Source organism: Triplophysa dalaica, chromosome 5, assembly GCF_015846415.1.
Source record: "Triplophysa dalaica isolate WHDGS20190420 chromosome 5, ASM1584641v1, whole genome shotgun sequence".
NCBI lineage: Eukaryota > Metazoa > Chordata > Actinopteri > Cypriniformes > Nemacheilidae > Triplophysa > Triplophysa dalaica.
In genome coordinates this window covers 223,007-246,452 of record NC_079546.1, presented here as the reverse complement: position 1 = coordinate 246,452, position 23,446 = coordinate 223,007, and the positions used below count along the sequence as shown (strand labels likewise).

Genomic DNA, 23,446 nt, shown 5'->3' with positions numbered 1-23,446 from the left:
CATCGCCTTATTCGCACCCGGGTGCCAAACGCGCGCTCATCCTCCGCGCTTCGCCACTTGCGTCCCTTTGAACTTTGCGCTCGTAAAGATGTGGGTATAAAAACAGCTGTAACACACAGAGGGACATTTTTTCCGAGACAAGAGAGGATATGGCACAGATCGATGGCTGGGTGGACATCGACGTCGCTACGGCGAAGATTTTGTCCCGCTGGGAGTGGAGGAGAGAGGAAAGGACATCTGGAGACGCGTCCTCGCCGGAGTCCTCCTTTGAATCCATGTGCTCGTCCCCGGAGATGCGCTCGAGCTCCGATGGATCCCCGTCGTACACGCCGTCCGGACGCAAACACGCCCGCATCTCCGAGCAACAGAAGCCCAAAGTGAAGATGAGCATGAAGAGGAGGATGAAGGCGAGCGAGAGGGAGAAGCTGCGCATGCGCAGTCTGGCGGAGGCGCTCCATCAGCTGCGGGATTACCTGCCGCCGGTGTACAGCAGGAGAGGACAGCCGCTCACCAAGATCCAGACCCTCAAATACACTATCCAGTACATCAAAGAACTGTCCAGCATCCTTGACCAGCAATGAGAACATTCGCATGTATTTACCTTCACTGGAAGAGGACTGAATGGGTTTGATTGACACTCGCATGGAGCAGAAAATACGGTGATTTTTTGGGCAGCTGTTGTACAGATTTTTTGATGTTTCTCAGATGTAAATATTTCTTGGTACCTGAGTGGTTTCTTTGTGTCTAATTTTATAAAGTTTCTTAAAGTAAACATTTAAAAAGATGAAATGACTGAATAAATGTAATGTTTGTGTTAATGTACTTTGGTCTTTTTTATTGGTGTTATAGAAACATACAAGGTTTACATATAAAAGATCCTGAATCTATAAAACGACAAATCAATGATACATTCATTTATGCAGAAAATAAATAGAGTTTCTTTAAAAACAAAATACACAAATATTTTTTTTAAATTCAGGAAACAATATGAAAACATTACAAACATGCGTTAAGTTAACTTTGCTTGTGTGTATATAAACCTTCTCAAATAACAATAAGAAATGCTTGACTGTAGGAGTCCACTGAGTTTTATGGCTAGAAGGTATACAGCTACCTCCACTACTTCAATACAGCATCATTTTATTCACGCTGAGAACAGTTCATTCATATTTTTTTATTGTAGGTCAGGTTTAGGGTTGGTGTAGATGTAGGCGTGAGCTAATGCAATTTATCGTTATTTTATGTCGAGGTTTTGCATCACGTGCGCACATAGCTGCATCCCTTTTAGCCACAACCCCCTCTGCGACGCACAACAGCAATTAATATGACGCAACGGAGGTCCGGCCAATCACAGCGCGTCCGCGTTCCGTGTGGGCGGGTCCTCAAGGTACAACGACGCTCTCTGACAAAGAGAATCAGCGCTCGCTCGATGTGTTGGTGCGGCGCGAGCCGCCATTTCACAACCGCATATGATTTTATAAACGTGTGATTGTTTCGCAAAGTAAAGCAAATAACGCGGAATCATTAAGGTTGTTTTAGAAGACCTCGCGATATCTGAAGGTAAGTGTAAAGCACACAAACAGACGCGACGAGCTCGTGCTTGTGTAAGAAGTCTTTGAGCGAACCGTTAAATGTCGTGAATTGTTCTCGATCACCTCCGCAGATCCACACATGAAGCTCTGCGCGGTGAATAACAGCTCGTTTCTTCAAGAGTTCAGCATTCATTTGCGTCTTTAGGGGATTTAAATGTGAATAATACATTCAACTGCGATTACGGCGACAAAAGCCTGAAATGCCTAAAGTGATGTCAATCTCACAAATGAATGTATCGCGTATTGTTTTGCACATAACAATACTTCATTTATTATTGTGAAAGATTATTTATAGTTTCCACCTAACCTGAATAATCACGTATCAACAATAAGACGCCAGTTCACAGTCTCATCTATTCATAAAAAGGCACTTAAATACACGTAATATCTAGAATCTACAGAATTCTGTTATTGATATACAAAAAAAAAACATTTATCGCCAATAGTGGCCTCAATACATATACATTACATGCATTCTTTGTGTGTTAAATAATTATTCAGGTAAAATAATAGACTAAAGATATCTTAAATACAAATCATTGATACATGGTGACCAATATGAGATGGGTTAGTTTATTACAAGTCACTTAAACGTGTCTGCAGGATGAATAAATGTCCATGTGTAGTACTTATGAGCTCCAGACTGAACAAATAAACACAAAACTATTCAAAAAGAAGAAAAAAGTGCTGCGTGTCAATTCGCACTACAAATCCTAAATATTATTCGAAAGTATAATGAGTTTGTGATCATAATGTGCTGAAATGATTCTCAAAGACCCGGATGGTCTACTGTTACCGCTAAAAATTCCAAATGTGATTCCATGGACACTATTACCCACAACTCACCGCGAGAGGGCGGAGTTTAGTGACGCTACACCGCATCAATACAATTAAATAAAAGATGTTTCGCTAAATTAATAAATGTAAGTATAAAGTGAACATTACATACAAATAATAATTGTATAAATACTTAAATCCAAGGAAGAGCTGTATTTTGATGTTCAGTGATCACATTGTCGCCTAGGCAACAACGGCCACTTCCGTTACCGTTAGTATGTGTTGCTACGCACTAAAATCTATATACTTTCCATAACAAAACTGTACATACTATAAGGGCACAGTATCTGTAGGCGAATCAGCACGCTGCAAAAGTCTTTGAGATGATCCTGTTTCTAACGGAAGTACATCAACACTATAGGGACCACTGCACACATGTCATGACTCATGTTGCTTTGAAAGACATAAAACAACAGCATCTTGAGAAGTCAATAACAATAAAACACTTAATCCTGTCGTGGCACTTGCATGCTTGTGCGTCTGAACTGAATGTGTTTTACTCTAGACTTCTCATTTTACAGTTTCCATCTCTGCGTTCACTCTATTAATACTCGACCTGTCAGCACGCTGTGGAATCCCTGCGTGTGTGATCATCTGCCTGCTTATGACCGACCGGGTGTTTGATGATGGAGGTGCTGACTGACACGTTAAACCCGTCGTGTGGGTTTAACAGCACTGAATCTGTGCTTTCCACAGCGGGAGGGAGGTGGAAAATTGTCAGACATTTGATGATGACGTTAAAAGTTTTCTGCTCCCTGTTTCAGCATGCGGGTCAAAGTTGAAGACTTTAGGACGTGGTTAATGGGGTCAGAAATGAGCTTAGGGGAATCTGGGCGTTCAGCGATCCTCACAGGTCTGCCCTGAGTTGACTGCTGGCAATGCTTTTATAAAGTAGTTACTCTATCTAATAAACCAGTACATCACCTACTGGACTGCCTGTAATTCAACCTCATTTAATCAAAAAACATTTCGTGGTCATAACAGAAATGTGCTTAATATAACTGGAATGTGCCTGTCACAGCGCACAACATCTTGCAGTCGGTTTGAAATGTGACCTACACATTTTTTCTTTAGATTCAGCTCTGCAGGATGCGGTTAAATCTAGTTGTTGTTTTATGCAAATGGTCTGTTTACAATGATTGCTTTGTTTGTTTGTTTGTGTGTGTGTCTTGAAAAGGTTTTAAAGATGGAAGCTGAACCTGAGCAGGTGGAAGAGACTAAAGAGGTGATGGAGGTCACAGAAGCATCTTCACAGGAAGACGCTGTATCTGAAAGCAAATCCAGGTGGGTCACATGATCAAGGCCACTGCTGTCAAATGATGTCATTGTGTTCCCCAAACCTCTGTCCTCATCTTGGCCATGAGATTTCGATCTGCTTATGTATTTCTCTCCACAGGGGTCGTGGAACTAAGAGCCGTGGCAGAGTTGGACGGATGGGCCGAGGAGGTCGTGGCGGGCGAGGAATGATGATGAAAGGGTTCAGACCGCCGGGTCACATGAGAGGCAGAGGCCGTGATGGCTTTACAAATGGATTTGGGCCCATGAGGTTTTGTGACATGTTCTTGCTCATTTCTGCAGTCTGTTTATATTTCTTCAGGGAATATGAGTTTGTCAGAGAGTAATGGTTTCTCACAAAGTCCCACAATGCATCTCTCTTTGTAGGCGGGGCATGGGTAGAACAAGGCCTTATCCGGACATGCGTGGACGGAGAGGTGGTCCAATGGGAATGTACTTGGGTCCGCCCCCTCCTCCACCGCCCCCACCCATGCACATGAGAGGACCTCCACCTCCAATGCACAGGTATGTAGAGCTCATGTCGCACTATTTTATGTATTGATATGTAACGTTATATCTAAAACAGCACGACATTGTTAATTTCAGAATGTCTGGCGTCTATCATTACAGGCATGGCCCGCATGGCCCGCCTCCCCCTCCACCGCCGGGACACCCGGGTTTCAGAGGGCGGCCTCCACACCCGAGGGGGCGGAACATGATGCCTCCCGGTCCTCCGCGATTTTTCCATCCCCGAGGGTAAGAAAACACACACCAATTTTCTACTTTTCTGACCCGTTCTTTCACAAACACACATTTCAAGAATGTCTTCTGCGTATTGGCGCAGCGTTCTTGTTGCCGTCATTAAAGCGTAGAGCACACTCAATTATTGGCCTACTAAGGTTAGTGCATGACACGCTGTTATAACTGAACTGTATTTCTGACTCTGCAATGCAAAATTAGCAGTTAGGATTTCGGCCCCTTCATTGAGCACATCAGCCCAATCCAAATGTGTGATTTTATCCTTTCATGCAGCTACCACAACGGATCGGCCCCTCCTCTGCCCCGCCCGCCTCCAGGCAGGGGCCAGCGCTGGCCGGGGCCCCCTGGTGGCCGGAGGTTTTAACAGTTAAAATCTCGTGCTCCGTAGCGTTAATGGCCACCAATTTTTTTGGTCCAAACAGACTCGCAGGTCCTTTTGCTGTAAAAACACACTACATCTTTCTGTTACTGTATCTGAGGAGAAAGCCCCGAAACATTTAAAAGCGCTCTCACTCTTTTGGAGAGAAAGAAACATGTTCTTTAAGTTGATTTTAAATGTATTTTACTCCTAAGTGTCGTCCAGTGTGCGTGGTGCTATTCCTGTGAGCCTTAAACAATCGTTTTCCTTTATTTGAAGAAAGTAAAGTGCATTTTAGTGAAGGAAAAGTTAAGAAAGACTAAACGAGTGACTGAACGTCTACCGTCATTCCTCAGTATTTATGATATATCTGTACTCCTTGGACCTTTGTTTAAATGACGTCAGTCCGCTGACATTAACCAAACACTTCATTCACCCCCTTCTATGTTTTGACGCATGTGTAGTGCTCATAAATTAATGATTTAATATCATAAATGTGCAGCTACTTGAATTCTACTTTAAAGTGAAAGTATTGCTGTTTGTGTTCAATGACATTCTGTTACAACCACAGTTACATGGATTTATTACATGACAGTAGAGTAGCGCTACAGTTTATACCTCTTGAAATGAATATTTCCTTGCTTTTCTATTTCAAAGCCAGGTCTGACAGTATTTGATTTAAAACAGTAAAGATAAGTGTTCTAAAGTGTTCTGGCACATTCACGTGTTGTAACTGATAAAGTCATGTGAATTTGTGGATGTAAATTGACAAGTTAACAGCTTTTGACTTAGTTTTGAAAACAAAACAAAAACAAAATAAAGTTAAGATCAAATGACCTCTCTTTTTATTGTCTATTCAAACGTAAAATGTAATGAACTGCACATCTCTGAAGAAGAAAAAATGGACAGCCATATGAAGAACGTATGTATTTTTACTATTTACATGAGCACAGATATATTTCATAATCATTGACACGAGAACAGTCATGACTGATGAATGTTGATGATTTGAATTAAACGTTTCTAATACTAGATTATTGCACATCTACATCATGTTTATAATATATAGTCTTCCATCAAAAAAGTTTGGCATATATTTTTCTAATTAAAGTGGAGTGAAGTTGTGTGGAGGGCTGAAATTAAACCTGATCAAACCAAGTCCAAGGATGTACTGAATATAGTCTGACCGGCCTGTCTCCCAGAAGCGGCTTCTGATGATTCTAATGTTTGATCTTTTGAATCAAAGTTCAGATTCACATGAAATAAATTAACTTCATTACAGTGATGGGTTTGTTCTCTTGGTTATTATAATGGAACGCTAGATTAAGAGGAAAAATCTGGTTGGATTTATTACAGTCTTAAAATCAGTGTTGGAATGGATATTTTAAATTCATTGGAAATCTATGTTCTATTTCTTTATCTTTTTTAATATGATCCTTTTCTCAATGCTATAAATCACACTGACATTTCACAGAAACAGACCACACATCAAATCTTTGGACACATTTTTGTTTCTCATGCTATTAAAAAACCTTTAATCGAAAGGCTAATGCTAAAACTCTTGAAACTATTTCATTGTTAAGAAAGTGATATGTACACTTTATATTTTCAAGACATTTCTTTCATGTGTGGACTCTAGTAGGCCTATAAGGATTAGCAGCCGCACAAGCTGTCTCTCAGTAAATCATCTCAGGATGTGTTTCATGAAGCAGACGTGAAAGATTGAGCAGTGATTGTGTGCAGACCTATGATCTAGACACAGCGTGACTTTGAAGATGCTTGAATATAATTTTCACATTCTAGAAGGAAAGTTAAATTTGAATTGTTTAAGCAAGGAAAAGCCCAAAATGAAAAAACAAGTGATGAGTAGGTGTGTCCAAACATTCATAAGACACGTGAGGTTCTTTCCCTCCATCTGTGTGTTCTTCTGATGGATCACTGCTGCACTTCTCCTCTGCTGTGCTCTCTGGACTGACTCTTGTTGTCTCCTGAAGGGGTTAGACACCCTTTTGGAGGGCAGCCGGACATGCAGGAGGCAGAACGCTCCCATCTGCTCACCTCGCTGATGTCACTCACCTCTTTCTCTCACAAGGTGAGTGTCTCTGTGTGTTTATCTAAACTGGATTGAGGGGAGCTACCAGTTAGTCAGTCTTCAGACTGGAGTTCTTCAGACGACCACACTTGACAAACCTGTTACAGAACCTCAAGGCTGTTTATAAAGAACATGACCTGTTTGTTCTTCAACTTCATTCCCACCGTAAAGAGAAGTTAGCAGGTGCATGTTTCAGTTCAAGTACAAAAGAGACCTTCATGGGGGTTAAGAGTTTGTCTAGTAGGTTCTGCAAGTGTGCCGTCTGAGGAATCCAAAATGCTGCAGTGATTTAAACTGCCATAAAGATGAACAGGTGTGGGCTAAATAAGTGGGAGTCTGATTTTTCAAAGGTTCATTTGTTAGACATTGAAGTCCCAAAAAATCCACCCTCACTTACTATGAAATGCTGTTGTTATGTTATATTGCAGTTTCATTCTGGAGGACAGAACTGTGAAATAATGACTGCTTTAAACATTTGACTTTTCCAGTAGTTACAGATGTATAACCCCATGTGACCACAAGCTCTGATCCTCCCTGTTATAAGTTGATGCTCTGCTATTTTGTTTCATCTAATGTGAGGAAGTGAGAGAGCGTGCGGGTCATTTGACTGCTTGAGTTCAGAGGAATCAGTCATTTTATTGGTGCTGCAGGACTGCGCAGATGCAGACAGAACCACAGGAGCAGATGCATGAGCTGAAGCCAGAACGTAAGTGACGCATTCTTCTGGTTGATTCGTTCATACGAACAGCCACTCTTTGTGTTTATTAAAGGGAAGACTTGGGTCATTTGGGCTTGCTGTTTTTTCTTCTATACACATCGTGGATTTCTTCTGGTGTGATCTCTGCTAATAGGTGCTGTTGCCTGATCTACTGTAATAGTTGAACATTTGTGAGTAAATATCTTGTTTCAATAGCATAATGTGACGCACTGTATCACCAGCATTCTGCATCCTCAAATAATGCTTCACATTAAAATAAGCAGTTAATGAAATCTGGCAGATGTCATTTACATATTGAATTTTATTACAATAAATGATTTCATCCATGCTTTTGACATAAAATAAAAAGAGCAAAACCCATTCTGTGTTTATACAGTTTTTAATGTATATGTTAGTTGTATAAAAATGTATGTGTGACATGCATCTTAACTCGAGGCCTTTATTCACATACACAGCACTGATCTAAGATCAGATCAGGTTCCCCTTGGGTCGGTTCGGAGTTCTTTGAAATGCTGCAGGTTATATCATGACAGACGTCTCCTCATATGACCCTCATGGACTGGACGGCTCCAGTTTGTTGTCTTCCCACAGCGGTTTCTGGATGTGTTCTGGGATCTTCTCAATGGCAGTCTGTAGAGTTGAACAATCACACATTAGATTCATTTTAATAAGATGTGTAACTGTAACAAAGGGTTGATAAGATTTACCTTAGTGATCTCTATACTGACACCCTCGGGTAGATTACGCTCAATATATTCCAGATAAACCCGTGCAGTTGACCCGGTTATTCTAGAAATCTGAACGTAGATGTCATCATTAGAGCCAAGCATTATGTGAAATGGTGATTTTCAGGCAAACTGATTCGATGGAACTGTTAATAGTGAATATCGCAATTATAAGCAAAATTACTTTGTGAGAGCAAACTCAAAAAACAAGTATCGTAAACATCTTAAAACGTGGCTCAAAATGACTAAGGATGCTGTTGAAAATGACCAGACGTATATGAAAAGCAGATCTCTCACCTCAATACACCTGTAATGTGTTCTCATCTCATATTGCACTCTGTGTTTCTTAAAGATGTGAACCGACTTTAGCAGTGTTAACTTATCTATATGCTTAGGTGGCTCAAATCTGTTAAAATGCAAATAACACATTTGTAGAATCAATATGAGTATGCCATCAGATGGAGTTTTTAGTTTTTGCTTCTATCACAACTGCATTCTTAAGAGTGAAATGGACTCACACTTTCTGTAGAGCGAGACCGAGCTCCTGGGCGGCCAAAGAGGCAAAAAACTCATAGCTGTCCAGCACTGATCTATCATGACCTTTGACCAACACTGACAGCTTCTGATAGAGTGTGTCTGCTTCATCTGTAACAGTGACCTGCATTTAAAGAACCAGGACAACATAAATAAAGTCATTTTTCCAACATTGATCCATGATAAAAGATTTACTGTAAAACGTACAGCGGAGGAAAGAGATGATGCTGAGACTGGACCTGTGTGTATGAAGGCTGCAGGACACACATTGACCGAACACCTGCAGACACATGAAGAACATCTTAACACTCAATGCTTCAGGCATAAAGTGATATTATAGCATAGTCTAGTATTTAAGATCCCTGGAAAGAAGTTTGAGTTTTAAAAAATGCAAAACAACCCTAGCCCAACGTAATGATGAATATTTTTGTCATTTCTAAACCACTGTTCACATATCACCTAGTGTGTACAAAGAAAACAATACGTCATGTTTTCTTTATACACATTAGAAGAAAACATATGATATGCAGAAGTGGTTGACAATCACTCGATGTGTGTAGATATTATTGAAATGCAAACTTGAATGTGTTTATGTGACACTGACCGTGAGGGATGCCGAACAGCGACCTGCAACACAACATTACATACGAACACAGTCAGCAGATTAAGAGAGTAAAACATTTACACAGTCAGTTTGATAAAACACTACACAGACACAGACGTTAACAGAACAAATGTGCGATATTACAGTACCGATAACGAGAGTCCGTGAATGATGCTCGACAGGACACGAACAGCTCCTGCTTTCGCCATGGAGGCCGCCATGTTTGCTATCTGACAGGCGAACGGAAGCGGAAGTGTCGTCACCACAGCGCTCCCTGCTGGATTATATATATGTATGTATGTATAATTGTATAATTGTATATGTGCTGGAGGACGTGGAACAAATATTTAAATGTATTTATATTTTCGTATGATTACATTATAATATTATATATAAAATATTTTTATATTGATCTTCAATGAGTCAAGATTGTCACAAGCTTCACATATATCTCTATATTTAAAATACCCCCAAACTAATAGAGATGCTTGATTTAGTCACTTTAGATAACTTTCATCCTAAACTAAAACACGTCGGGTTACGTCGGTCTTTATATATAAATAGACAAAGGCAAAAGTTGGGTCATATAGCATCACTTCCCCATTAATATATACAAAAAGGACAATTTAACAGGCTTTCAGAGTTGGAAACAAATCCTTGTTTTGTAAGACACGTTTGTGTTAACCTTCCTAAGTTTTGTCTATAATTGTGTTGAGTGAATTTAAAGACGACTTTTCAGATTTTGTTCAGCGGTAATAATGACCATTTTAGATATGTTCTAAATATTGTTTTAATAGATAACGTCACTTTTGATTGTTTAATTTATATTTGTGATGTGTCTTTTTATTTTACAAACATTTCGCCTGTTTTATATAGTTTATTAATATATTTTGTTTATATTGATATTGTTCTTTTCTTATGATTATTCATGCAGTTTTTTTCAGATTTCTGCTCCTTAAAATACAGGTTTCACAAATATCTTGTAAAAATACAATATAAATTGGCAATAAGAGTAAAAAAAGGGGTATGAGATGGAAATGGGATCATGTGGTGGACACTGGTCACGTGACCCAGCGCAAGGGCCCAGACAGCATCAGATTGAGAGACAGTCAGCGACGCCGAAAACCCCTTCATCTGACATCTACACACACAGGTAAAACACACGACGGGTTCTGTTGGGCTTTATTATCACCTGCGGTCCGGTTCCGTTGATCCAGAACGTGCTGTTGTTGCGTTTTTTAGGGGAAATGCAAGGAGGGAGCGTCTAAAATGAATGTAGCTGTGGAGCTAACAAAAGCCAAAGACGAAGAGCAAAGCACCAGAGATTAAATCGCTTTTAAACACGATGTTTCCATGCATAGAGATTCTTGTCGCACGTGTTTTTGTTACATCTGTCGGTGTTATTAATATAGTGTGAGATTAACGTTAGAGTAGTGTCAAGGTTGGTTTAACGAACACAAAAGATCCTCCACTTCATTCGCTTCATCTCCTCCAAAGCATCGAGCTCGTGACTGTATTTCTTGTTGTTTATTCATATTTACATTTCAAATGTTCGATGGCTCTTAAAAACAGAATAAGACGAAAACGATGTGTTTGTTAGATAGATGTAAACATTTAAGCTGTTGGATATATGTTCGTTTTATAATTAAAACATATTAATTTGTTTATTCTGCCTCCTTTAGTGGTAATATGTTGTGTAATAGTATGCATTGTGATCGGTGTGATTTTATTTCATCATTTTGTGTTGTTGTCCTGTAGTGCAGACTGTTATATATGCTTCTTGAGGGGTGTATAAACGTAAAACAAAAGCTTCATCTGCTCATATTCTGGATGTTAAATGCATTCTGGAGTGCTGTAAATAAATTCACAATGATTGTGTTTATTATCCATCTCTCTCCTCCAGAAAGGAATCCCCGACGCCGATTGGCCGACGGCTTATCTCATGCGATGACGTCACAGGCGGGGCCAGCGCTCCCGCTCTCGAGCAGCTGACGCACAGGAGAATCCCGTCCGCGCCGAGATGAGCACGCGGAGAGGAGGGTCTGCAGTGATTGGGGCATCTGGCCGATGATGTCATGAGGTTACGTTTCCAACGTGAGGGCGGAGAAAGTTTCACGTGACTGGATTATTTCATTCTCTGTGCTCCCCGCACAGGTAAATTCTCACAGACTGTGAAACGAACGCCGCGCCGCATTTACGCATGTGCCCGGTCTGTATCTTTATGCGGCCCTGCGCATGCAATTGCGCTTAAAGCGCTTGTGAAGCTGCGGCAGGACCCCAGGGACCCACCGGTGAGCAGGGTGAACGTGTGGATTTCTCCGAGCAGGTATGTTTGCGGCGGTGGAGCATGGTCCTGTCCTGTGCAGCGACTCCAACATCCTGTGCCTGTCCTGGAAGGGTCGCGTGCCCAGGAGCGAAAAGGAGAAGCCCGTATGCAGGAGGCGTTACTATGAGGAGGGCTGGCTGGCCACGGGTAACAGCAGGGGCGTGGTGGGGGTGACGTTCACCTCCAGTCACTGCAGGAGAGACAGAACCACCCCGCAACGCATCAACTTCAACCTGAGAGGACACAACAGTGAGGTGAGCAAACATGGCGCCTGTACCTTTAAATCCAGAGTTCACATTCAGATTGATAATCCTGCAAATCATGACAATTCCCAAAGATTATACATTTGGGTTTGATAATCTTTCTTTTCCCCATTGAAGGCATTTGTACACTAATACATTTACATTTACATATAGGCATTTGGCAGACGCTTTTATCCAAAGTGACTTACATTGCTTTATCCTATACATTTTACATAGGCATTTGCAATCCCCTGGGATCGAACCCACAACCTTGGTTGTAAACGCAATGCTCTTACCACTGAGCTACAAGAAAGCTGTATGATAATAAATATTATTGTTTACATATCAATCTAGATTTCTATGATTGGAAGCGTAAATACAAATGGATTTTTTTTGTAAAACTCCCTACACAGTAAATGTGAGCAAAAGAAAAAGTTCAAATTCATCTGTCAAAGTTTCTATTCAATATGGGTTTTTGGAATAAATTGTTGTACACGTTTGCATTGTTGCACAGCAGCTTTACAATAAACATGTTTTAGTACAAACAGTAGACACAATAAAATTGTTATTATATAACATGTATAGAATCCACAGTATTATTGCACATTTGTCGTAAATGTTGGTGACATTAACTGTGAACAAAATGGTATGTTTGTATTTGGTTTATAAATAGAAATACGATTGAATTGGTGTCGACTGCATTACGTTGAAACCTTTCATGCGTGCGAACCCTTTGAAGGCAAAAGTCTTTCATTAATGTGTACAATACTTCTCAGAATTCTTGAGTAAGTGGTAACACATGATGTATGATATCACGCATGTGGAGGTGTGGGCAGTGGGGGTCAGACGAGCACAGGAGTGGAGAACTCATCACGGGCCGCTGCTGATGAATGAGAGTCTGATGTTTCTCTTACTGTCACAAGTTCACATCAATTGATTGTTTCTCCAACAGGAGAATATTGATACAGTGATGATGATGATGATGATGATGATGATGCACAATAATGTTTTTACCTGTAGATCTCATCTCTCATGTACTTTCAGGATCTTGTCTTTGTGTGATCTTGTGACAGTGTTTGTGTGGTGTATTATTTCTCTCCTGAGAGTTTTCACATCATGCTGGTGTCCATCACACATGAAAGTAGAGAAGGATCAAAATAACCGAGCTGTAATCTGTTCTTCTAAACCTTGTTGTCTGATGTTTAAGACGGCTGCTTCTCTTCTGATTCACTGTTTCCATGTGTTTGGGCAGAATGAAATGTTACATGTTTTTGTTTAGCAGCCTCAATAATTAAGATGTATGAGTTGTTAGTTAAGGACAATATCTGGCGGAGATACAATCGTTTAAAACTCAGGAAGATTCTAAATTCTAAAGATTCTAAATATTAGGAAAACTTCCTTTAAAGTTGTTAATCAGGGGCACTGTTACTGGCCATCCACTCACAGAAATAATGTTTTTATATATTTAAGGTTGGAAATTTACAAAATATCTTCATGGAACATGATCTTCACTTAAAATCCTAATGATTTTTGGCATAAAAGAAAAATTGATAATTTTGCCCCATACAATGTATTTTTGTCTTTTCCTAAAAATGTTCCAGTGCTACTAAAGACTGGTTTTGTGATCCAGGGTCACATATGTGTGTAAAGTCAGTCGTCTCTTAGATGGTTTCATCTATTGGTCTGTGATGGATTTCAGCGATGACATCTGTTGTGTTCATGTGTTGTGTTTTATGTCGTGTTGTGTGTTCAGCTTTACAGATCTGTGTGTTACATAAACAGATCCTGAGGTCACGTCTGACGTGAAGAGAGTCTGTCCTCATTCACACTGTTACTCTCAGACTCTTAAACTCATGTCAGGCTCTATTGTACAAATTTTCTTTGCAATGGTGTGAAATGTGCAAAGGTTTCTAGACTCCCTTCTTGTTTAGAAGTAGTTTTAATGTAATTTTTTACATGTAATATAAGCAGGATAATGTAGATCCAGCCAGATATTATTTCAAAACAAATGTCGTCACTTACAAATGTTTGATATTAATGTATCAGCAATGTGCTCCATGAGTTAAACCCTGCTGATGTGTCCACATTTTATATTGATATATTATATTGATGACAAAAATGATTCAATGTATCGCTGCTGTCCTTCTAAAACCTGGTATCTCCATATTTTATGATTTTTATTTTTTTGACTTAACTCATAAGTATGAGCCCCCCTTTATGTTTGTCACTGTGTTTATATAGGGGAATATCTGACCAACAAAAAGTGCTTGTCGAATTTGACAAAACCGTTCCAGAAGGAATGGAAAAAGAACATATGAACATAAATGAAAGCTGAAATAGTTTTATTATTATATAGTAGGGCTGTGCAAATTAATCAAAAAATAATCGTAATCGTCAATTTGGGACTCGAGATGAAATAATGGAGGTAAAACAATAATTGAGCCGCATTCCATTTTGGTTGGAACAGCTCTCTTGTGGTATAAATCTAAAGCGCACCCCTTTCCTTTTCTATGCTATTTCTATACATTTATTTTTCAGTTGAATTTACAAGGTTTTTAATTTTCTATATTGTTTTAAAAGTTAATGAGTAATTGTGATAAATAATCGGGATTATGATTTTTGTCATAATTGAGACTTCCTTTCATATACTTTGACCCTGAAACATAACAGTAGGGTTAAAGATCAGGTAAGGTGTGTAACACACTTAAAAAAAAAAAAAAAAGTAAATTGAGGCAACAGTGATGATAATTGACTCTTTTTTTTTTCATCAGCGGCTGTGATTAATCTGATCTTGTTAATGCGCTTGATCCTGCGAAACTGCTGCGTCACATAATGATGCTTAAGTGTCTGAGCACAACAGATCTTAATATAGACCCATGTGTTCACATGCATGCAGTGTGGTGTGCTTTTCTTCTGAAGAGGTGTGAGGATCCTGCTCTACTGAAGTGTACGTCTGATTTAAAGAGCTCAAATCAGCTTCTCCTTGTTCTTGCAGGTGGTGTTAGTCAGGTGGAATGAACCCTTTCAGAAGCTGGCCACATGTGACACGGACGGCGGGATCTTTGTGTGGATCCAGTACGAGGGCCGCTGGTCTGTCGAGCTGGTCAATGATCGGGGAGCTCAGGTAAAATCACGTTTAGCTCCTGTTACTAAACGTCGGAGCCAAAACCTTCCGCAACATTTAATTTGTCTCGTGTGCGCAGGTGAGTGACTTCACGTGGTCTCATGATGGGACGCAGGCTCTGATCTCCTACCGTGATGGTTTCGTGCTGGTTGGCTCGGTGAGCGGCCAGCGTCACTGGTCCTCTGAAATCAACCTGGAGAGTCAAATCACCTGCGGGATATGGACCCCTGACGACCAGCAGGTAACACGCCCGAGACGCTTCACTGGTTAAATGTACCCATATGGCTTTTTTAGATGTCAGACGTCATGGATTGTGTTGGTCGTTCAGGTGTTGTTCGGGACAGCAGACGGGCAGGTGATCGTCATGGACTGTCACGGGCGGATGTTGGCTCATATTCTACTCCATGAGGCGGAGGGGATCGTCAGCATGGCCTGGAACTACCCCAGCTTTCTGGTTGAGGACAGCAGCGAGAGCGACACGGACTCAGATGATATCACGCCTCTGCAGGGTAACACAGATCATCTCTGCAGCTTAAAGCTTCATGTGCTTTATGGTTTTGATCACGTTTCTCTTGTTGTTGTTGTTATATCTAGTGTGCAGCCCAAAGCCCTTGTTAACCGTCTGCTTTACCTCCGGAGACATCAGTCTCATGAGCAACTATGACGACGTCTCTCCCACAACAATACACACAGGGCTCAAAGGTGCGCTTCAGACCATTTAGACTTTGCTATCCTGGTGAGCCAAACTTCTCTAAAACATTGGACTCAAAAAAATAAATTGTGATGTGTCTGTCAGATGTGGTCGCGCAGTGGTGCTCTCAGGGTGACCTGTTAGCTGTGGCTGGGATGGAGAGACTCGGGATGACCTCTGACCCTGCCAGTGCCCAAGCAACCCGAAATGCCATTGTTAAGTTTTACAATGTCCTAGGTGAACACATTTACTCGCTGGAAACACCTGCTCAGGTTAGTGTATGGTCACGTCTGAAATTGAATTCAAACCTTGTGTAAGAGATTTATAAGTGCTTATAAGTTTGTGTTTAATGTGTGTTCAGAGACAGATCAGCACATTGTGTTGGGGCCATCGAGATTCTCGCCTGTTTCTTGCTTGCGGCCCAGCGCTGTATGTGGTTCGGGTGGAACACAGGGTTGTCAGCCTACAGCTGCTGTCTCAGCAGGTCATCGCCAGCGCCGTACATGAGGAGAAGGATGTGGCCAAGCTCAACATTCCCTCTCGTCTAAGCACATTTGTGTCTTCTGCCTTTGCTCCAACTATTAAGGTAGAACATTTAAGATCCTTTCCATATTTGGCACCGTTGTGAAGATGAAACCTTGTTTCTAAAGTATTTGTGTAAACCAACAGCCCCCTATCCCAGATCCCAATAACATGCGAGACTTTGTTAGTTACCCGGCGTCCGGTAATGAGCGTCTCCACTGCACTATGAAGCGCACTGAGGACAACCCTGAGGTTGGCGGCCCATGCTTTACCTTGTACCTGGAGTATTTGGGAGGGCTCGTCCCTATACTGAAAGGTCGAAGAATTAGCAAGCTACGCCCTGAATTTGTCATCATGGACCCAAAGACTGATGGGAAAACAGGTAGGGTTGGGTAACTGTAAAGGTTAAGTTCCACTATGTGGTAATGTTATTTTTGTCATTCTAATTTTTTTTCTGAAATCACAGATGAAATCTATGGAAACAGCTTCATCCCCTCCATGATTGACAGCTGCAATTGCTCAGATTCCAGTGACATTGAGCTCAATGATGATTGGGTGGGAAAGAAATCACCAAAGATCTCCAGAGGGAGCAAGTCCCCCAAACTTCCCAGGTACTTTAGCATCTTTTTTTGTATTAAGTGTTGACTGCTTTAGCTGATATAGGCCTGCTTGGTGTGGCGGCCGATTAATAAGTATTCCTGCTTAATAATGAGAAACACATCAAGAAATACTGTACTACAAAATTATTTTCCTTGCATGCAACGTCTTGATTTTTTAATTGCTGAAATTTGAGAATGCATGTCATTACAAACTCACCATAAACTCTTTTCTTCATTTGCTACCTTCTCTGTAGAGACTTAGTTTGTCCCTTTACCAACAGGATAAATATAGATCCCCGTAAATCCCCCAAGCTCTCTCGCACCACCCAGGAAATCTCAAGATCACCACGGTTACCCATTCGCAAACCCTCCATTGGCTCTCCAAGTTTGACTCGGCGAGAGTTCCCTCTAGATGACATCACACAGGTCTCGATACAGACCACTTTCTACATGATTAATAATAGTTATTGGCTCACATAATCGTTCTCTCTCATGAACAGTTTATGTCTCCTTGCATTTTAGCACAATTATCTTGCGCAAGTCACGTCCAACATTTGGGGAACAAAGTTCAAAATCGTTGGACTGGCAGCATTTTTGCCAACAAATCTTGGTGCAGGTAATGTAGAATGCATGACATGTTTGTTCTGACATGCTACTGAACTATAAATATTCATCGTCTTATTCTGTATTCCTGTTAAGTTATCTACAAGACAAGTTTGCTTCACCTCCAGCCCAGACAGATGACCATCTACCTCCCTGAGGTGAGAAAGATCTCCGTGGAATACGTAAACCTACCTATGTTCAGTCCTAATGTCTTCAGTGAGGATGAGGATGACCTGCCTGTCACAGGAGCGTCAGGAATCACTAACGATAATCCACCCTGCACTGTCAACATACCCATTGCCCCCATACACAGCCCCGCCCAAGCCATGTCTCCAACCCAAAGCATTGGCCTGGTCCAATCCCTTCTAGCCAATCAAAACGTGCACCTGGATGTGTTGTCCAATCCATCATCGACTGTGGGACCACCTGGGGTGGCTGACCAAAGCCAACAGGACACTGTGCTCCCAGCACAGTTCACTGTTCCTGCACGGTATTCCAGTCCGGGCCAGGTGATTTTTGGTGGTATGGATGTTGGACGGCTTTTAGTTGCTCAACATTCAGCATCCCAACAACAACAGCAGCAGCAAACGCAGCAGCAGCTGCAGCATCATCAACAACAGCTACAACAACACTATCAACAGCAGCAGCATCAACAGCTTCAGCAACAGCTTCATCAGTATCAGCTTCAACAGCAGCAGATGTTGCAGCAGCAACACATGCAACAGCAAATCCAACAGATGCAGCAACAGCAGCAAATGCAGCAGCAACTTCAACATCACATCCAACAGCAGCATCTACAAATGCAAATGCAGCTGCAGCTACAACAGCAGCAGCATCCCATCCAAATTCCTGTTCCAGCTTTGCCCTCAGGTCAGTCGCCTTGCCCGGTCATTCAGCTCCCACAGAGTACAATGGCAATCTCTCCCTCTTCAGGAGATCACAGTACAGATCGAGGGGAGCTAAAGGTTAAAACCAATCGTTCTGTCCAACAACTGGCCGAGGGGGATGCGGTTGTTTTCACTGCTCCTCTTGAGATAAGCAAGATGAACCCTCCCCCTCCCTATCCTGGCACAGTTCCGGCAGTCCCATCCTCTTCAAATTGCACACCCGGAGCATCAGGGGGCAGCACTAGCACACCATCCTCAGGTGAAGTTTGTCTGAAAAAAGGTGATCTGAGCTTGTATCCAGCTGGCGCGCAGGCGGCCCAGTACCCCACCCCGTTAGGCTACGAACGCATTACCACGTTTGACAGCAGTGGAAATGTGGAGGAGGTGTGTCGTCCCCGTACACGACTTGTTTGCAACCAGAATGTTTACACCTTGCAGGGCCCCGGAAGCTCTGCCACCCTCAGGGTCACATCATCTTCCTCAAATGCAGAGGGCAAGAAGGTGCAGCTGCCCTACGCCTCAGCCACATTGAACCGTCTCACTGTTCCAAGGTACTCTATACCCAGCGGGGACCCACCCCCTTACCCTGACACAGCCAATCAGGTCGGAATGGGGCGGAGCCCTGCCCAGAGACTTGATGGCAGCCTGATTCATGCTACGCTGAGGCGGAACAGTCGGGAAGCTGCACTTAAGGTTTCTCAGATGCTGGATCCCCAGAGGACTCTCCCCAGTAAGGCCAAAGCCAGTACTTTGTCTGCTCCCTACCAGCAGAGAGGGCCAACAGCTCTGTACACATGCAGTCAATGCAGTAGTAGCAATGGTGGTTTAACTGGTGGCGCTACCACCAGTGGAAGTAACGGAATAGCTGGTGGGACGATCATTAGGCAAGATTTCCCACCAACGGGGGGTGGTGCACCTCACAGCACTGTTATCGTGCACTCTAATAGTGCTTCACCTCTGCCTTCTCAATCCTCCTATAATTTGCTCAGTATGGATGGCGGTGGCGTTGTGGCTAGTGGAGCTGGAAACAGAGAAAGGACTGACTATATCAACTCTGCCTTTACAGAGGATGAGGCTCTGAATCAGTCTCTGAGACAAATGGGTCTCAACACGGAGGTTGTAAGTCTGACCGTCAAACGACCGCCACCGTATCAATGGGATCCGTCTGCTACTGAAGAGATCTGGGTCCCTCAAGAGCGTGCTCCATCTTTGCCCGCCTCTGGACCTCCTGCATCTCACAAGCCTCCCCCGCTTATCCTGAGCCCCGCACAGCATCTAGATGTTTCCCGTCTTCCCTTTGTGCTCTCACCTAAGTCTCCAACAAGTCCTAATGCAGCAACTTTCCAAACACCAGGAGCTTATCAGATTGCCTTGCCCTATCCACAAAGTGGAGCCTACAGTGGTCCCCACCTTCAGCCGATGCAAGGTTCTCCACGACCCCTTTCACCCAAAGAAGTAGTTGCTCCACTTCCCTTTCCCCAGCAAGAACAAGCGTTGGTCTTGCCACCTGGTTATCCACCCAATTTGCCCAACCTTGCTTGTTGCCCCCTTCCACCAATGTACCCGGGAACAACGACTTGCTCCAGTCTGCCTGTGACTCCCATTCCTCTTCATCCATGGGGTACTTACAACCCCTGTCCACCCATGCCAAGCCCTTCAGGTCTACCACCGTCTCTTCCACCAAAGGCCTCCCAAATGTTAGATAAGCCTGTTCTGTCTCCTCCCCCTCAACCACCTCCCCTGCCTTCACCTCCTCCAGACCGCCAAAGTGCAGTCAGTCCCCCGGATGCTATAGCTGAAGCTGGGGAGAGCTTTCAGGAGGTGCTCTCGCTGAGTGAAAGCCCACTTCCCCAAAGAGCAGACAGATTTACCAAGAAAAACCGAAAGCGTGTCGACAACAGTAGGACAGATGAAGCCAATGTTCCAGCCATCACAGAGGGAGGCAATAAATCCAAAAAAGAGGGTCGTGCGCTCAGTGATTTCAACTCCCTGATCTCCAGTCCGAGGTTGGGCGGACGAGACAAGAAGAAACCCAAAGGCCAGAAAGAGCAGCTGAAAGCCAAAAAGCTAAGCAAGGCCACCACAAACGAGTTTCAGGACAGTTCAGAGAGCGAACCAGAGCTCTTCATCAGCGGAGATGAGCTGATGAATCAGAGCCAGAGCGGAAAAAAGAGCTGGAAGGCAAAAAGGAACTTGAGGGCTGGAGGGTGCGAGCTGGATGAAATCAAATGCAAAAAGGCTAATGAGAAAGAGGACCGTGGACTGGGCAGCCAAGGGTTTGTCTACATCATGGCCAACAAACAGCCACTTTGGAATGAAGCCACACAAGTCTACCAGCTGGACTTTGGTGGGAGAGTCACGCAGGAATCAGCTAAGAACTTTCAGATTGAGCTTGAGGGGAGACAGGTAGGCGAGTTTGTTGACATCCATTGCAGTTTCAGTTAGTGGCTTACATGTTTGCTTAATTCCAATGTGTCTCTTTCTGTGTAGGTGATGCAGTTCGGAAGGATCGATGGGAACGCATACATCCTGGACTTTCAGTACCCTTTCTCAGCTGTGCAGGCTTTCGCTGTAGCACTTGCTAATGTCACCCAGCGCCTCAAGTGATTGTCTGGGCATGAACATTTTAGCCAATTCTTTGCTTTCTTAGTTCTTTCTTCTTTTGTTGGTGTTCTTCCCAGTTTAAGATGCAGTTTTTATACTTGAAAACTACATCTGGGAGGTAACGCTACATTTTACAAGTGTTTGAGGTACTACTGGGCACTGAAATCAATTGCTGTAAAACATTCTGTCATATTACTAATTAATTTTCTTTCGCATACTAATGTTTGTCAGAGGTAATATCTTACTTCCAGGGACTTTTTCCTTGGAGTACAAATGCTGGCATCGGATTGGATGGTTTTTGGCTTGCAGTCATAAAATGTATTTTATTAAGAAATAGTATGAGTGAAGCCGCTCTGTAGCTGTATACTGTAGGTGTTTCTGTAAGGATGGATTGAATAAGCTCAAAAGTCAACACAGTTATGCTGTGCTCATTAGCATTTTAGCTAGCTTCTCATGTTTTTAGTGAATAATTCCTCTCAAACAGATTTGCCTTCGTGTTCTTTCCTTCACATTTTTACCTATTGTACTGTCCTGCGTGTGTCATCAGTTTTTGTTTAACTAACTCGTTCACTTTTATGTTCTGTTAGTCCTGGTTTAGAGCTCTTGATTTTTTTCTCCTCTCCTGAAATGAAGTGACTGCTCCCTGCTGACGCTTCTGTGAAGTGAATCTTGTGCAAATGAGCAACAGGAAATATTTTTCTACTGTGCTTCAACAATGTCATTTCATATCTTTTATTTTTCGATACAATGTGTGACATGTGTTGTTGTCAGTATATCGCAGTGTTAGATGAAGACAGTTAGAGCATGAATAGTTTTCAGTAGATTTCAGTTTGTGGGGAACAGAAGTAAGATGGAAATGAGATGACGATGAAACATGACTATAGAACATACTTGAGGACTTCTTTCATCTTCTGTGACTGATATCAAGAAGAAAACGGAAGTCCCAGCACACACGAGAGTAAATCCACGAGTCATGTGCTCTCCAAAGGACTTTAAGGGGCCTCTAGACAGCGGTTGTTACATTTTTCTTTTTTTCTCAAATGATTTTGAAAGGCTCAGACAGTATTTGAGATGAGAACCAATACAGCATTAAATACACTGTGTGTGTGTGTGTGTGTGTGTGTGCGCATGCGTGTTTGTTGTATGTCATTTTTAACGAATGATCCAAACACAAAGCCTAGTTTTCATTCTTTTTCTATGTAGTAACTGTCCTGATAGTGAACTAAAAAGAAAGTAGTTGTTTTATCCTCTGTTCTTGCAAGATGATTATTTATTTATTTATGTCTTGTTTTTTTGTGCAATATTGTTGAGACTGTTTTCTTAACCATTGTCAATACAGCAGTCATTTTGTGTATGTGGAAGCGACTTGAGTTTGTTGTTGTATATAATGTGGATGACGATGATGGACGGAGGGGCAGTGGTGGGGTTTGGTCCTGCAGGTGTGTGTTGGTGGTTGTGGTACGATGTGGTGTGTAGTGAAGTGGATTTGGGTGGGTTTTGTCAGGTGTTTTGTTGTACAGTGCTCAAGTTTGTGTATTACTACGAGGAAAGGAGAGCCGTTCATCACCTCCCCGCCAATGAGACTTGGAAGATGTTATTTCCCTGTTAAATGACTCTTTTACATATTGACGACTTCTGAAATGTTTTGAAAATCTTATCAAAATTTGCCCCTATTTAAAAAATTGAGGTGATGTGTTGGTTTTACCCTGTATTGATTTGATTGGTGGTCTATGTTGGGCTTTGTTGTACAGTTGATTTAATGGAATGGAATTTGCATAGGTTAAAAAGATGAAGGAAAACGCGCAGATTTTGCGGACAAGTGTTTGTATTGAAAGGTACAAAGGCATGCTGGGTACATTATATTACGGAGTATGACTTTTTCATTGTGTTTTAGACTCGGTGAGCATGGATTGGCTTTGAAATTGAAAGACGCACGTCACAGTTTGTTATAATTACAACATTTATATTTTACAGCTCATGTTTGCTTTAGTTTGCCAAGTTTGTTTCCGTAGTGTCTTAAATATATAAAATACCCAAATGATGCCATTTGGTTTGTGCCGACTGCTTAGCAGAAAAGGTGTGTTTAGATCTTTCTTTCTTTCTTTTTTGCAAATGTCTTTGTTTATTTGATCTATACTGTATATTTAGGGGCCTTATGCTATGCTACTTCCTCCTTTTTTCTGGATTGTTGTTTTTTAAACAGACTCTGGGGTTCGGGGGTTAGGCCTAACTTACTTAAAGCCTATGCACTAGGGTTTGCATTGTACTGTAATGAACAGTTTTGTTGTTCCTCAAAGCTAAATCGTGTCCTTTGTCATTGTGTAGCCCAATAAAGTGTACAGGTTGAAATCCAC

The 23,446-nt window shown here is 42.1% G+C and overlaps 4 protein-coding genes across 11 annotated transcripts; 3 read left to right on the top strand and 1 right to left on the bottom strand.

Moving 5' to 3' along the window:
• Positions 1-149: 149 nt before the first annotated feature.
• Positions 150-581, top strand: msgn1 (mesogenin 1). The gene has a single exon (XM_056749102.1). It carries the CDS (start codon positions 150-152, stop codon positions 579-581), a length of 432 nt encoding a protein of 143 aa, XP_056605080.1.
• Positions 582-1,380: 799 nt separating this feature from the next.
• On the top strand, positions 1,381-8,200 carry si:ch211-51e12.7 (uncharacterized protein LOC336335 homolog). 6 transcript variants are annotated; one of them, XR_008906761.1, is made up of 8 exons: positions 1,381-1,560; positions 3,607-3,713; positions 3,826-3,975; positions 4,092-4,229; positions 4,311-4,460; positions 6,816-7,619; positions 7,765-7,801; positions 8,087-8,193. XR_008906761.1 is itself a non-coding variant. In XM_056748829.1 (6 exons), the coding sequence occupies exons 2-6, from the start codon at positions 3,616-3,618 to the stop codon at positions 4,825-4,827; spliced, it is 627 nt and encodes a 208-aa protein (XP_056604807.1). In that variant the 5' UTR covers positions 1,382-1,560; positions 3,607-3,615; the 3' UTR covers positions 4,828-5,658. The 6 variants fall into 6 exon arrangements, 2 of the variants coding, with proteins under 2 accessions (XP_056604807.1, XP_056604808.1); XR_008906763.1 differs by having other exon boundaries at positions 6,816-6,913; positions 7,493-7,801; positions 8,087-8,192; XR_008906762.1 differs by having other exon boundaries at positions 6,816-6,913; positions 7,497-7,801; positions 8,087-8,191.
• mrps10 (mitochondrial ribosomal protein S10) lies at positions 7,915-9,730 on the bottom strand. Its single transcript, XM_056748832.1, has 7 exons — positions 9,644-9,730; positions 9,495-9,517; positions 9,098-9,170; positions 8,875-9,014; positions 8,654-8,762; positions 8,339-8,428; positions 7,915-8,261 (listed from the first exon to the last, which is right to left on the bottom strand). Exons 1-7 carry the CDS (start codon positions 9,713-9,715, stop codon positions 8,184-8,186), a joined length of 585 nt encoding a protein of 194 aa, XP_056604810.1. The 5' UTR covers positions 9,716-9,730; the 3' UTR covers positions 7,915-8,183.
• A 733-nt stretch (positions 9,731-10,463) lies between these two features.
• On the top strand, positions 10,464-23,439 carry tulp4a (TUB like protein 4a). 3 transcript variants are annotated; one of them, XM_056748506.1, is made up of 15 exons: positions 10,464-10,647; positions 11,398-11,648; positions 11,821-12,074; positions 15,058-15,186; positions 15,266-15,427; positions 15,515-15,695; positions 15,781-15,888; positions 15,983-16,149; positions 16,239-16,463; positions 16,547-16,781; positions 16,866-17,010; positions 17,253-17,424; positions 17,521-17,614; positions 17,698-20,894; positions 20,979-23,439. In XM_056748506.1, the coding sequence occupies exons 3-15, from the start codon at positions 11,823-11,825 to the stop codon at positions 21,093-21,095; spliced, it is 5,184 nt and encodes a 1,727-aa protein (XP_056604484.1). In that variant the 5' UTR covers positions 10,464-10,647; positions 11,398-11,648; positions 11,821-11,822; the 3' UTR covers positions 21,096-23,439. The 3 variants fall into 3 exon arrangements, with proteins under 3 accessions (XP_056604484.1, XP_056604481.1, XP_056604485.1); XM_056748503.1 differs by having other exon boundaries at positions 11,398-12,074; XM_056748507.1 differs by having other exon boundaries at positions 10,465-10,647; positions 11,398-12,074; positions 17,280-17,424.
• Positions 23,440-23,446: the final 7 nt, after the last annotated feature.

Bases quoted from the DNA above. Each gene is read 5' to 3' on its own strand.
- mrps10 (XM_056748832.1), bottom strand. From the start codon at position 9,715: ATGGCGGCCTCCATGGCGAAAGCAGGAGCTGTTCGTGTCCTGTCGAGC. The intron at 9,171-9,494 runs GTCAGTGTCACA...ATGTGTCTGCAG, and splicing joins GCTGTTCGGCATCCCTCACG to GTGTTCGGTCAATGTGTGTC. The intron at 8,763-8,874 runs GTGAGTCCATTT...GCATTTTAACAG, and splicing joins GGTCTCGCTCTACAGAAAGT to ATTTGAGCCACCTAAGCATA.
- tulp4a (XM_056748506.1), top strand. From the start codon at position 11,823: ATGTTTGCGGCGGTGGAGCATGGTCCTGTCCTGTGCAGCGACTCCAAC. The intron at 15,696-15,780 runs GTAACACAGATC...TGTTATATCTAG, and splicing joins TGATATCACGCCTCTGCAGG to TGTGCAGCCCAAAGCCCTTG. The intron at 15,889-15,982 runs GTGCGCTTCAGA...TGTGTCTGTCAG, and splicing joins AATACACACAGGGCTCAAAG to ATGTGGTCGCGCAGTGGTGC.
- msgn1 (XM_056749102.1), top strand. From the start codon at position 150: ATGGCACAGATCGATGGCTGGGTGGACATCGACGTCGCTACGGCGAAG.
- si:ch211-51e12.7 (XM_056748829.1), top strand. From the start codon at position 3,616: ATGGAAGCTGAACCTGAGCAGGTGGAAGAGACTAAAGAGGTGATGGAG. The intron at 4,230-4,310 runs GTATGTAGAGCT...TGTTAATTTCAG, and splicing joins CCTCCACCTCCAATGCACAG to AATGTCTGGCGTCTATCATT. The intron at 4,461-4,736 runs GTAAGAAAACAC...CCTTTCATGCAG, and splicing joins CGATTTTTCCATCCCCGAGG to CTACCACAACGGATCGGCCC.